This window comes from Rhagoletis pomonella, unplaced genomic scaffold (genome assembly GCF_013731165.1).
Source record: "Rhagoletis pomonella isolate Grant_MI unplaced genomic scaffold, Rhpom_1.0 Rhpom_scaffold_00013, whole genome shotgun sequence".
Lineage (NCBI taxonomy): Eukaryota > Metazoa > Arthropoda > Insecta > Diptera > Tephritidae > Rhagoletis > Rhagoletis pomonella.
In genome coordinates, this window is record NW_023458567.1 from 10926946 (window position 1) to 10940252 (window position 13307).

Genomic DNA, 13307 nt, shown 5'->3' on the forward strand with positions numbered 1-13307 from the left:
ACGAATTTAGCATATGTTCACGAAAATCGGACTACGGTGGATTCTGTGATAGCGCAGATTAAAATACGTCTCTAGCTGCAACCAAAAAGGAATATAAATACACAGCGGGGCTGTTCAGGATGTTGTGGAAATGGTCTTGGATTTGGAGTTGGAATTGCATTTGCAAATTTTATGCTTGCTGTCATGGCAACCGTGTGCATTTTATTGTTGTTAATTTACAAATGCACCGAATATGCAAATGCAAGGACAAACTCCGCAACATCCCGAACAACCCTAGTGTATTTATTTAAAATTTTAAAATTTACATAAATATATTCGGAATTCATTAATTAATTAAACAATTATCTACTGAAGTTGAATGGAGTTCCACCTTAGAACATATTAATTTCTATTATTGGGTCGAATGTGCTGTTGTTGCAATAAATTCTAAAATACCCAACTTATTTTTGTTTAAATACTTAACATATTTATTATTAATTGTACAGAAATTAATATATTTCATCTTTACTTAATACAACGGCATTTTACACGCGAATACATTCATTACGGCTGCTCAAAACGCATCAATGCAAAGCATTAGTCTCTTTTACTTCTACTCGTTATGTTTTGGAAATAAAAGATACTGATGTTTTGTATCAATACATTTTAGTAAACGGCCACTACATCATCAACGGCTAATGGACTTGTGGAAGTGGAAACGGTAATGTTGAATAGACTTAAGCTTTAGACATTTAGTGCACACAAAGCAACAAAGAAAATATGAAAGAAAAAAATTGTTAAAAACTCAAGAGTGAAAATGAATTTGAAAGCAAATTCGCTGACGCATAACACCAAAATAGCCCGTTTAGTCGTTGGCTCATTATTGCTAATATTTCTTTTTTTGCATTCTCCTTCGAGTTACTTTCCGCACATATAATCCATTTAACCAGACAAATCACCATGATCGAACAGCGACTGATCATAAAGCTCAGCGATAACACGTCGTCCACCAAAGAAGCGTCCATGCAAGACATCACGTCCACGCATAGCCTCTACTGAGCTTGAAAATTCTACGAATATTTTAACAATAATCTCTGCTTCCTCATCGTCCTCGTTTTCAGTTTGTTTTTCATTGAAGATTATTACACGACTAACTGTACCGAATTTAGTGCACTCCTCTTGAATTTCCTCTTGCAACGTTTCGTCAACATCCTCTGGTCCGACCATGTTGCGCAGTATAATAACACGCGACTCCTGTGGTCGCATCAGCCGCTGCATGACCAGTTGCCGCGCACTCTGTCCCTTGATCGACATATTCTCCTGCTGCTGCAGCGTCTGCGTCTCGCCTTCTTCCATCAATTTCTTTTGCAATTCCTCCTGCTGTGCCTTCTCGTGCGCCTTCTTCAGCTGCTCCGAGTTAGCCGACTGCAGATTGTGTAATGCTGTTACATTGTTTGCTGCGGCCACTGCGGCTGCGGCATTTGCACTGACAGAGGCGGCAGCTGCAGCCGCTGCGTTTGCGGCGGCATCGGCGCCCATTACCGTATTAATACCGCCCGCACCAAGATTACCAATCGCAGCCATTGTAGGAGCGCCCATAGTTGGTGTTGCTAGAAGTGCAGCTTGTGTAACAACCACCGGTGCGGCAGCGGCAGTTACATTCGGCAAGCCGGGTGCAACACCTAATAGATTCGGTGCTAAGGCTGCTGGCGCTTGGAAGACACCAGCAGGAAGGAATGCGGCGGCGCCGCCTGTAGTGGCAGGCACTGCAATGCCCGGCGGATGCAATGCGCCAGCGGCAGCGATCGGCAATGTGCCCACCTTAGCTGCGGCAGCTAGTGGTGAGATGCCCAGAGTGGGAGTAGTTGCAGAAAGGCCAAGCACGGCGTTGCTGGCGACTGCGTCAAGTGCTTGTATCTTAGCGGTAGCAGCAGCGGCGGCAACAGCGGCAGCTGTGGGCATTGTAGAGTTGGTAGAGGCGCAAACCAATGCATTCGGAGGAGTAATTGAACGGCCCACTCTAAGGAAGAAAAGAATTAGTAATACAAAAATATAATCCATGGACGTTTATAGCTATACGCACCTCAATAACTGTCCGCCTAAATCGAACAAGTTCATGCTAGCGATAGCTTCATCCATGGCCTGCTTGTTGGCGTACTCAATGAAACCATATCCCTTGTGTGTATGCAGTGATGTGCCCTGTGCCAATTTGCAATACAAAATCGGCCCAAATGCCTCGAAAACGCTCTTGATGTCCTCTTCGGATAGATCCGGATGAATGGAGGCAACATAAATGCGATTGAAGCTTTTGGCTTCCTCCTGAATCTCATCAATCACCTGCTGTGCCTGTGGCATGTTGCTAGGGCGACCAACCTTAATGTTACGACCACCCATCAATGCTCCATTCATTTGTTCCAAAGCCAATTGTGCTCCCTCTGGTATTTCGTATTCGACAAATGCGAATCCTTTGTGCTTCTGAGTAATAGGATCCCAAGACATGTTTATTGACTTGATGGGACCAAAAGGTAGAAAAGCGGCGCGTATAGTATCCTCTTTGAGCTCAAATGAGATACTGCCTACATAAACCCTACAGTAAAGGAAAATCGAGTTACTAAAGCTGTAAAAAATCATAGTATTTACACTTTATCTCCAAATAAACTCAGATCTTATCAGCTATTTACGGTAGGCACATATCGTACTTTTCATGCCACTGACGCTCATTAACTCGAGATAGTTGTCACGACATTGAAGCAACCATTTCACCGAAGCTAATGCTTTTACCAGGTTTAACATCAATGTTTTAGTAAATAAGTAGCTATTAAGTGAAAGTTTTTCCTCTAACTTACCTGCACATGAGCGCGAGTGCCTGCTGCCGTTGAACCTGAGTTCGTTGCGATGCCAATTGCTGTAAGGTAATTTGTTTTTATTATTTTATGGCCATTTTCAACTTGTATTACATCTACCTGTTGCTGATGTGCCAAAGTCTGTTTCATTAATACCATTTTAATACTCTGCTCCATGGCATATTTCTTAGCCTTGCTGACCGTATCATGTTGATCCGAGGTAAGTTTTGGTAAAGCGCCACCTAATAGACCCAGCAGTGCAGAACGTGTACCCGGACCGAATTTTACATCGCCCGTTTGTTTCAGATCGTAAATTGGCTGCGAAATGTATGGAATTTTCGGTTCCGAGGACTTGCCTAGAATTAGGAATATTAATTAATGGCGAAGAAATTAATGTAGCCAACAAAACGTTTGTTGGTGAGTAGAGCAACAGCAGTGTGTTGTTCCTGTTGTTGAAAGGATTTTGTGAGGGGTGAAAGCTCGCAGTACACATTTCGTTTTTTTCTTTGTGGACGGAAAATCACAAGAGTCAAATCGATGGTATATATTTTTATACTAGTGACGTATGGGTGTCAATAAGTGAGCGTAACGGTTATGGCGCCTGAAAAACTGGCAGTGAGCGTATAGCTATCTAACTTTTGAAATAAATAATTTCTAACTTTTAAGCTGTCATTAGAACAGCTGGTCTGAGATTTTGATTTCTAAGAAATTAAATTGATTAACACTAATAATGAGGGAACGGATTTTTAGGACCTAAAAACATATAAAAAAGGCAAAATAAAATAAAGAAACAGGCTAGAAAAGGGGAAATAAAATAGCGAAATAATCAGGAAGACACTTCAAATCGCAAAAAGGCAAAATAAAGATTAGATAATGATTGGAGAACTAGCCACATTCTCCAATCTCAAATGTTAGAGAACGACTCGAAGAGCTATCAAGAATCATAGCGATCTCAACAAAAATGGGACATAGATAAGAAGATAATTTAGGTAGGCCTTCTTAAGTAAAGCCATTCTGAGGCCTACCCAAGAAGGGCTGAAAAAAGTGCTTCCTTGCCTGCCACTTATAATTTACAAATGAATTTCAATAAACATTTTAAGTTGCAATAACACATATTTGATATCAACCTTAAGCAAATATTTCAAAGATGTATGATTTTTTATAAATTAAAGCAACTATAAAAGAACTCCTCCAAAAAACCTTCTGAAGTACTTCCTATAAAGGTCCCTCTGGAATTTCTTCCATGGGTAGCGAAAGAAGCCCTTCAATTTGTGCCACTCGATACAAAAAAGAAAGGAGAAAGCAATGTAGAGTGGAAGTCCTCTAGACTCTCAGGAAGGCCTTTCGGAAGGGCTTTTAACTCCTGAAATTATCTACTGGGTCTCGACTCGAGAAAATATTAATTCTCTAATCGAATTCTAATGTTGATCTCTAATGAGATTCGAATGTGAATTTCAAACTGCTGTTTTGCTTTATTAAATAAATCGTTTTGTTTTTAAAATTTGTATTAAATGTATTTGCAATAAAATATTCATTCATTCATTTGGAATATTGCTTATTTACATTTATTTGAATTTGCGTTGTTTCTCTAATTGTTCTCGAATCAAATTCTAATGTAGTTCTCTAACTCCGTCGACTCGAGAACGATTAGAGAATTATCCTAGTTATCTAATGTAGAAATCCAAATTTCTCTACACTAGAGACTGTGTTTGCTGGGATTGAACCACAAGATGCAATTTGGAGTTTTCTGGCAGCATTTTCATTCTACTTTCACGAATAAAAGCCTTGAATATACAAAACGTGCGCTCGACGTGAATTGATACAAGTTGCGCCCAAAATAAATATGGAACATTTGAAACTTTCATATTATCAGGAATAAGGGCTTTTTCCATGTGCCTTACAATTAAAGGTAGAAAAGGCAGAAATGGCAAATATCTTAAAAAAGGCAACATCAAATGTGTATATATGGAATCAGGGACAGATAATCGTGGACATTTTTAATCGAATATACTCTATCTCTTTACAAGAAAAAAGGCAATTTCCATAAAATCCGTTCCCTGCTAATAATCATCCGTTATAAATATACGTGGGGTATCTGTATTACAAATCCGATTTTTTCTTCCATTGAATGAAATAAAATTTATTGATAGCTGTACTAAAAAAAATGTGCATTACATATTAGATAAACCTAAAATAAAATGTTCAAATCTGTTTTTCAAAACTTTAGGTATGTACATACATATATAATACTTGGGATCTTTTGCAATATTCAAACCTTATACAAGCTACCATTGGTAATTTTTAAAAATTATTTGGTGCTCTATATTTTTGTTGGGTGTTTAGCATTTTCTCTGACTTGCTGGGTGCGTCATGTTGTTTTCACGCAAATAGATTCTTTTGTATCTTCTTTTGTATCCTTTCAACAAAAAATATTTGCTATTTGATATGTAGCGCCGACACAGGCTTCACAGGGTCGTCTTCTTCTTGATTGGCCTTTTTCTTTTCTTGCCGAGTCCATATAGATGTTGTTGTTGTTGTAGCAGCATACAAATTCCCCAAAGACTTTTTGGGGAGTGTTGCTGGAGTGACAGTCCTTGGCCAGATATAAATCTGGGTCGTTCCGGTTACGTAGACCCGACTGTCGTGGGAACGAGTCCATATAGATCTCGCTAGCTGCCGGCAATTAGAAACACCGGATGAGGCTTGATAGATAGATATTACAATTAGGTATGCACCGCGACCTAGTGGGGTATTATGCCCTCTCCTCTTCCCGATACTTCTAAGCCTACATCCCTCAAGAACAGCAACAGCGCCTTCGTGGGTAGAAAGTTAATGTGTTCAAGCTGTGACCGCGAATGAAGTTAAGTCCCTCTCCACCTTATCTATCTAATGCACCTCTAATAGTATACAAATTCTACGAGATTAAATCTAAAACTAACTTAAAATATTTACGTCAAGTATCCAAAGTTAACCTACATTTAGCTACCCGTTTCGAAACGACTACCTCTTATGAATGTAAAACATCTGAATATCATAAATAGCCTACGTGACGCATTATACTCACTTATTGACGGACCCTCTTTTACTTAAATATTTTTATTTTTGTTGGAATTGAATGGGTAAAAAAGAGAATTCGACGCCTGCAAGAAAGATAAAGACAAAAAGAAAAAACATTAATAAACAACACGTTCTCACTCTTCCTAAGCGAAAATGATCTTGTAAATGCGCGTGCGCGCACACATTCATCTGCTTTACCGAGAGTTATGCGTTCGTTGAGTGCGGTTTTATGTTTCACTTTCGTTGCAACATTCGTAACAATCTATCAGGTTTTGGTTGTTGCTAATATCATGGCGAAAAAATCATTGTGGATATTTCAAAATAGGCCAACGCCACCATACCGCACGCCAACAGGTGGCATTACTTAATTTGTTTTTCTACTTTTAGCATTTGAGCCAAAATATTTTCTTTTTTTTTTGTATTCTCAAGCAATTCATACTAATGTTGTCAGTTTTTCATTATTATGTTGTTGATCGCAGCAAAGTAGTAGAACTTACAATTATCACTCTAGTGTAGCGGTAGCAGAATTTCATTTGGTTTTTAACGTGCATACTTTTTTATACTTTATGTGGCGCGCATTAATCAACTGTTTAATTTGGCGACTTAATACATTTCGTTCGTATGTTTGTATGTGATTTTTGGTTTATTTTTTGAGAAAAGCTGCAAAATGTAAGAATGAAAGAAAAAAGCACCCAAACATTAAAAAAATTAAAATAAAATACGTAGTCTGTATAAATCCAAAATACATGAACAAACTGAGTTTTTTTGTATTAACACTATATGAAACATGTATGTAATAAGAAAGACACACGGAAAAGGGATTTACGCACAAATTAACTGGCTACGACGGAGTAGAGCTTAGGCATGGACTTGCGTATATACGATGATGTACGTACATGTAGGTAGTAGACAACTGTCATGAAACAAAAAGCTGATGAAATTCAACTTTACAAACAATACATATGTAAGTAGTATGTACATATATGTATATAAAATAATGCACAAGCAATGTAACCAAGTGTGCGCATGCCACAGCCATGGAATCGAACGGACAAACGGACTTATCTTAAAAATAATTAGCAGTGAATACGAAGCTTTTTCAAAGTTTATGCCTTCGAGAGTTATTATACACACTTTCGTAAATATACAATATTTTGTAATCATAACTAATAAACTTGTATTTTATATTTTGCTTTTAATGCAGTACTAACTTTTAGTATGAAACACGCGTAAATCCCCTTTCAGCGATCCATATAGTTAACTAGTACAGAAATATAGATATAGAATTAATGAAGCGACCTTATTTCATCTCAAAAATCTCTTTGCCCTCTCCAACATTTGATGATGTTAGCGCAATTGGCTTTAAACGTTTTTATTGGACACATTTTTACATTGTCACTGTGAGAAGTGGGTGAGTGTGGATTTGAATCACTTCAGGGACACATTTAATAAAAGAGAAAAAATAAAAAAGAAATAAAATCCGCTGAAAAGATAATAAGAGAGCAACAGTGAAAAAAATTAAGGAATTTCGAGATATTTTTGTTTTTTTTTTTCATATACTATATGCATAATGTTTCATAATCAAATTCAGTATTTAGCTGTTAATGGAAGATCGTTCACGGTTCTGCCGATTGAGAATGTTTTAGTTTAAAAAGGCACAAACCAACCAAATGCAAAACTGGAGAAATGTAGAAAATGGGAAAATTTTCATATGCAAGCTTTTACTTGTATTGAAAATAAGGAAAATGCGCTGGAATTAACAGTCTTTTCAAATGATCCGAAGAAACCTTTTATTGCATTCAACAAAAAAAAAAACAACTAGCTACTATACTCTCAAAGTATAAGTTTGGAAAGTCTTTGGCCAAGGAAATCATTAAAGTATTCACAGTCAATAATGTGGAACAAAGCACAGTGCTTCTAATTTAATTAATGAATAGCTATCAAATTTAGTTTATACCTTGTTTTATCATTGGCAAGTCTTAAGGTTTTTTATTCAAAAATAAATTGTTTAGTGTTAAGTTCTAGGAGATTATTTCCTGGGTATTGTTTTTCTACTTCCCCTTATGTTAGTAAACAAAACTACGAATTCTTCAAAAACTAGACTAACTTTTGTCGAAGTGATGCTGTAAGACCTTTGTGTTTTGATGAAATATGTTTTAAAATTTGTTGCAAATATCCCTTTTCATCCTATTAGTTTCATTGTCTATCGGTAGATTTTATACTTTCTTAAATAAAGGATAACGTTTACGGACTTGAATATCCCGTAAGAATGTGTAAATAAAAAGTGCTTAGCTCCAAAGATACATATTTTCTGTGTAGATGCTTTGACGCGTTTAAATTTTGAAGCTTTTTTCAGTGCGTGGAGAAGATTAATCATTTATCATGCTGTTTGCAGTTGGTAGGCGAATGGCACCGGTTCAATACGGAATCAGAGGCAGAGAAATTTAACTAAAAAAAAAATACTTACAAAAAAGAAATAAAAAGAAAAGAGAGAAGAAGAGAGAATCAATATGCGTTATTAGTTCCATAACATCAGCAGCATTGCAAAAAACATACATCAAGCGAAGAGCTAGAAACGCGGCGGCGCCACACAAGTCAACACCACCAACCCGCTAGTCTAACTTGATGACCACTTTTGTAAATAATATAATTTAACCGTGTGTATTGAGCCCCTGCAGCGTTTAAGGTTTAATGTGTTCAAATTTTTACCATGAACATTTAATCGGCTGTTCAATTCATTAATAATTTTTTTATTTTCTATGGCCCCATTTCCAGCTGTAGATTTTTGTTTGATCATATTGGTATGGTATTATTTTACTAAAGTGATACAGCAGACCAATAATTCATTTTTTTAACCAATTTCGTGACACGATATTCTTTTCATCTTATTTTGCCTTCGCATTATTTCGTTTTTAGGTTAACTCGAAATATTTCGAGTAGTTTGTTTTAATGGCTGCTCCCCATTCTTTGCTACTCTAGCGTATTTTCTACACAGTTTTTTGTTTGATTTCAACTCTTGCAATGTTTTTCTTTTTGTTTCATTAGGCGTTAGCTTACACGGCGAGCAGAGGAAGTAGTGCAAATCTCACCTGACCCTGACATCATCACATGCGTTAAAGGTCTGCAATTACTTAAGCAGAACAGAAAAGAACAAAACCGATTATTTAGTTAAATTCAGTTGATGGCTGGAAAAGAGGATGTGTAAGTATGTATGCATGTAACTGTGATAAAAATCGATTTTCTTAACAGAAAGCACTTAAATTCAGCCAGTTTACTTTAGGACGAAGTTGTGACTGCATGTATTTGCATGTTTACATATAACTTTTTTTTTACCTAACAATTTTACTCCATTCAGAAAACGCTGCTAATTAACTAAAATTACTTAATATTCAATACAATAACACAAGCATGTAAATACTGGACATTTTTGTTACAAAAAACTAGCAAACCGCAACATACAAAACCCTCGTGGCAAACGTACACACATTGGTATTTATTTTAAAATTTTGCTGTTTCCATTCATTTATGGCTTTTAAATTTTACTTTAAAAGATAATATACTAGGTATTTATTTTAAATGATTTACTGCACTTACCCGACTCCGAGCGAGATCTCTTTGATGGCACCATTCCGTCATTTAATGGATCATCCGAACGTGATTCTGACGACCGCGATTCTCGTTCATTGGAACCCTAGCAATCGGTAAGGAAAAATATTAGCTAAGCAAACATGTAAATTGTATTAAGAGAATAATAATACACTCAAAGGATACACCTAAAAAAAGTTGCAGCAATAAAGTTTCCAAATGTATACATAAAATTGCACGCAATAGTGTGTGTATTCTTAGCAAAATGAAAAACTCAAGGTTAAAGACGCAATTCATTCATTGTTGGACAGGTGAGGGACAAGACGTAGCAAAACCAACACCCGGTAGATTTGCATTGGAGCAAACGCGAATCAACCTCTGCGGCAGCAATTGTTTGCTACGTTCAGGCTCAAGTTTTAGTATACACACTAAAATTTACCCTCCGACCATGCAAATATATGAATAGATTGACCGCTTGAAAACTATCTTAAAAACACATTTCCCAAAAAATTATAACTTTTTGTGCATTATTTTAGATAAAATCTTTAAAATTTCGCACTTTTATGCTGCAAATTAATTCGCTAGAAATTCCACGCGATTTTTTTCGGCTGCCATTACGACGCGATCAGCGGCAGAACAATCGCCAACTCCAAACGAGTAAACTTACCATATTTCAACTGAAAATATTAAAATTTCAACTGCGTAACTCCTGCAGTGCTATATTTACTTCAATTTGATGTGGTTTACAGATTTGTTTTTTAAGATATTTTCAATAAAATTCGTGCAAATTTTCACGGATTGCAGAAACGCGTCAGGTCACAGCGAAATTTTCCTCCATAAATAAATTTCCCCGATGACAACGAGTACAAATGAGCTGCCGTATCGAGAAAAATGGAACCGTAAAATTAAAAATACTGGGCTTCTAAAAAACCAAGGTTTTTGTGAGGAAAAAATTTAGATCCCATCTTCGAAAAAAATCAAAGAATTAATTACTGGGCGATATTTCCGTAACAGGATTAGAAAATACGCCAATACTTCGAAAAAAAAGAGTTTGCATAAAATAGGTCTTTTATTAAAACACTCGTTATAATTGTGCATACTGACTAGTTAATTTTCCAGTTTTCTAAAGAATTAGTTTTAACGTTAAATGTTCACATAATGTATGTAGGTTCAAGCTAAGAGTATCTTTAGACTGGATAAAATATTTGAGTCTGCAGATACAAGCAATATAATTCGACTAAAACAAGTACTAAATTCGTTAACTACAAAAATTTGAGTATTCCGATTTGAATATCAATTGAAAAATAAATCTTTGGGTGTGATAACAGTGTTTTGGCTTCTTCCATGCTACTGCTTTCCAACTATTTACTTCTTGGAAAAGTTTCTGTGCACATCAGATTTTATGTTGTAGACTAGATCTAAAAGATCGTTAATCAATAAATCTTTACGAGTTTCTACTGCAGTTTTTATTTCTTCCATTTTATCCCGCGTATCAGCATCAATTTTCAAAGCAACTCCCTCTCTTGATCCCATGTACTATAGAAAATTTAAAATACAAATTTACTTTCGTTGCTAAATTAACATTTCCTACAGGGATCTTACCTTAGCTTCATATTCCTTCAGTAAACGTTCACGTTCGGCGCGGTATTTCTCGATCTCCTCTACTGCCTCGTCTTTAGCTTGCTTCAAACGCTTTGCTTTACCTAGTCGTGTTGAGAATTATAAATATTTTCTAATTATGACCTCAAATGCTTAATAGGCACATCCGCTGGCTTCGGCAACGAGGCAGCCGTAACAATGATGTTGGAATACTTACGTTTCCTAGCTTCCGAAACCTTTTCTGCTGCCTTTTTCTCAGCAGAGAGAAGCTGCTGAATCCCTGTGGATTGGCTTGTCATTTCACTGTGAAATTACCTAGGAATCAGATAAATTTCAAGAAAATGTATCACGAAAATTGCCACAATGAAAATAAATATTGGTTAGTTGACAGCTGATTACTGGGCTGAACTGCGGGTTGAGTGTGGCAGCATTGATCGAGAACAGAGTTGCTTTTTACAGAGATCTATTCTCCGATCATTACGAGAATTTAACACACGAATGTTGAAAAAAATAAATATTCTTATATATACATTCGCCTATATCAATTACGTATTTTTATGCATTGCTTTGAATAGTACAATTGAAAATAAAAATTATATTTTATTTGAAACTATAATGCAACCGTGGAGCTTACACTGCATTTTTGCAGCAGATGTCGCCCCACAAGTTTTTCGTTTCAAGTCGCCCATTTCGGGGGACGACATTTTGTATTGAAAAGTCAACGAGTAAAGAGCAAATAACAAATACGAGCTAGCAGGAAGTTGTGAAAAAAAATCAAGTGGAATTAGAAAAGAAAATCAATTTATTTTATTGAATTCATCCGAAAAAAACCTGAAAAATGAAGTTCCAATACAAGGAGGATCATCCCTTTGAGAAGAGACGTGCTGAGGGTGACAAAATACGCAGAAAGTACCCAGACCGAGTACCAGTAAGTTTGACGACAGAAAAAGTTGAATTGCGTTTGTATTGCAAGTTTATTATACTCGTTCTCATGCAAGCTTATGAAAAAAATTTTAGTAAATTTTATATATATCTCAGTTGTTAATGAGGGGAGCAGTGGTGAGGAAAGGAAATTTTCTTTGTTACGATAAAAGCAGAGTGAGGTACTAATGCTTTTCTCGTTTTAATTGCGTCATAGAATATAAATTTTTAAAAAGTAAATGTAGCGAACAAGTAGCTTTCTGTGTTTTCCCTATTTTTGTATAAAAGTCTACAAAAATCTCGGGTGCACCTATTTACCAAAGTTTAATCAGGGTTAATGTGTGTGTTTTGGTTTTTCGCTAGTGTTTTTTTCCTGTTTTCATAGGTAGTGTTGCCAATCATTCCAAAGAACAGTAACAGTAAAGGACAATAGTGGGGGTTACAGTAGCGGTATTTGTGTGATTCTCACACCCGTTGTAGGGTTCATCAATTGTAGCAGGAATACTACAAAATAGAAAGGGAAACTGTGAACTGGTGATTGAACAAACATTTTGTCAAGGTCAACATCGAACCACCCAATTTAAGGCAACACATATTAGTAAACCTAAAGGTTATTGGCAATAAAAGCATTTCAACATGAAAAAATTAAAATTCTTAATTTGTCAGCTGTTTAATTCGTTCGTTTCGTAAATGCATGCAAAAAAAAAGCAGTCAAACACGTATTATTAGAATCGCAAACAGGCGCTACACAAAAATATCGTCGCTGATACTGCAAAACGGTATAGGTCTATTAGTACTATTGTCACTTAAATGGTCTCTTACTTGCACCGGAATGCATCTGCAAATCGTTACACCCTCCTAAACGAATGACAAAATTGTCTACCTTTGGCTGATGAAGATGAACGATTGCCAGATGTGATCAGATACAGATAACAGCTCAATTAAACACCAGAGGTAAAAAGTGACATAGAACGTTTTGCATTAGCTCCACCGACGATATATTGTTGATTTTGCTAAGGAAAAAAAATGTACTTGCTATGTGTATCTACAATATATGTAGATTTTTGACTTTGTATTAGTGTTTTTTGTTTTGTTTTTCATCTATTCGTCCAGTCTTTACTACTGCGGACATATGTATGTATATATATCTACTGTATATTATGTGCATTTTTCTGCCTTGTATACGTATGGAAATGTGTTTATGCATGAACATACATATGTATGCAGTTTCACAATTTTTCTATATTACTTTGCGAATTTTCTAATTATGTACATACATATCGTTACCTTAATATAGAAAGGCCCTAACTCATAGTCGTTGAA

General features: G+C 36.1%; 3 protein-coding genes and 1 long non-coding RNA gene across 6 annotated transcripts in view; 1 reads left to right on the plus strand and 3 right to left on the minus strand.

Annotated features, from left to right (window-relative positions):
* Positions 1 to 75: 75 nt before the first annotated feature.
* Positions 76 to 10314, minus strand: LOC118748769 (poly(U)-binding-splicing factor half pint). Of its 3 annotated transcripts, XM_036483445.1 has the most exons (7): positions 9474 to 9570; positions 7179 to 7362; positions 6377 to 6539; positions 2943 to 3178; positions 2826 to 2884; positions 2063 to 2566; positions 76 to 1999 (listed from the first exon to the last, which is right to left on the minus strand). In XM_036483445.1, exons 4-7 carry the CDS (start codon positions 2997 to 2999, stop codon positions 922 to 924), a joined length of 1698 nt encoding a protein of 565 aa, XP_036339338.1. In that variant the 5' UTR covers positions 3000 to 3178; positions 6377 to 6539; positions 7179 to 7362; positions 9474 to 9570; the 3' UTR covers positions 76 to 921. The 3 variants fall into 3 exon arrangements, with proteins under 3 accessions (XP_036339338.1, XP_036339336.1, XP_036339337.1); XM_036483443.1 differs by lacking the exons at positions 6377 to 6539; positions 7179 to 7362 and adding an exon at positions 10132 to 10314; XM_036483444.1 differs by lacking the exons at positions 6377 to 6539; positions 7179 to 7362 and adding an exon at positions 10192 to 10305.
* On the minus strand, positions 5762 to 6370 carry LOC118748772. Its single transcript, XR_004994092.1, has 2 exons — positions 6078 to 6370; positions 5762 to 5962 (listed from the first exon to the last, which is right to left on the minus strand). It is a non-coding gene; the product is annotated as an uncharacterized LOC118748772 (long non-coding RNA).
* Positions 10315 to 10528: 214 nt separating the features above from the next.
* On the minus strand, positions 10529 to 11485 carry LOC118748775 (V-type proton ATPase subunit G-like). Its single transcript, XM_036483452.1, has 3 exons — positions 11281 to 11485; positions 11067 to 11167; positions 10529 to 11000 (listed from the first exon to the last, which is right to left on the minus strand). The coding sequence occupies exons 1-3, from the start codon at positions 11360 to 11362 to the stop codon at positions 10830 to 10832; spliced, it is 354 nt and encodes a 117-aa protein (XP_036339345.1). The 5' UTR covers positions 11363 to 11485; the 3' UTR covers positions 10529 to 10829.
* A 266-nt stretch (positions 11486 to 11751) lies between these two features.
* The window catches only part of LOC118748774 (gamma-aminobutyric acid receptor-associated protein), a 4872-nt gene continuing 3316 nt past the window's right edge, over positions 11752 to 13307 (plus strand). The window contains 1 exon segment of the mRNA XM_036483451.1: positions 11752 to 11991. Coding sequence (XP_036339344.1) covers positions 11902 to 11991 — 90 coding nt within the window. The 5' untranslated portion in view covers positions 11752 to 11901.

Coding starts and splice junctions, on each gene's coding strand:
- LOC118748769 (XM_036483443.1), bottom strand. Junction 3,179..9,473: donor GAGATCTCGCTCGGAGTCGG/GTAAGTGCAGTA, acceptor TCCTAATTCTAG/GCAAGTCCTCGGAACCGAAA. Junction 2,000..2,062: donor TTAGGCGGACAGTTATTGAG/GTGCGTATAGCT, acceptor TTTCTTCCTTAG/AGTGGGCCGTTCAATTACTC.
- LOC118748775 (XM_036483452.1), bottom strand. CDS start 11,362: ATGACAAGCCAATCCACAGGGATTCAGCAGCTTCTCTCTGCTGAGAAA. Junction 11,168..11,280: donor GGTTTCGGAAGCTAGGAAAC/GTAAGTATTCCA, acceptor CAACACGACTAG/GTAAAGCAAAGCGTTTGAAG. Junction 11,001..11,066: donor TGAAGGAATATGAAGCTAAG/GTAAGATCCCTG, acceptor AATTTTCTATAG/TACATGGGATCAAGAGAGGG.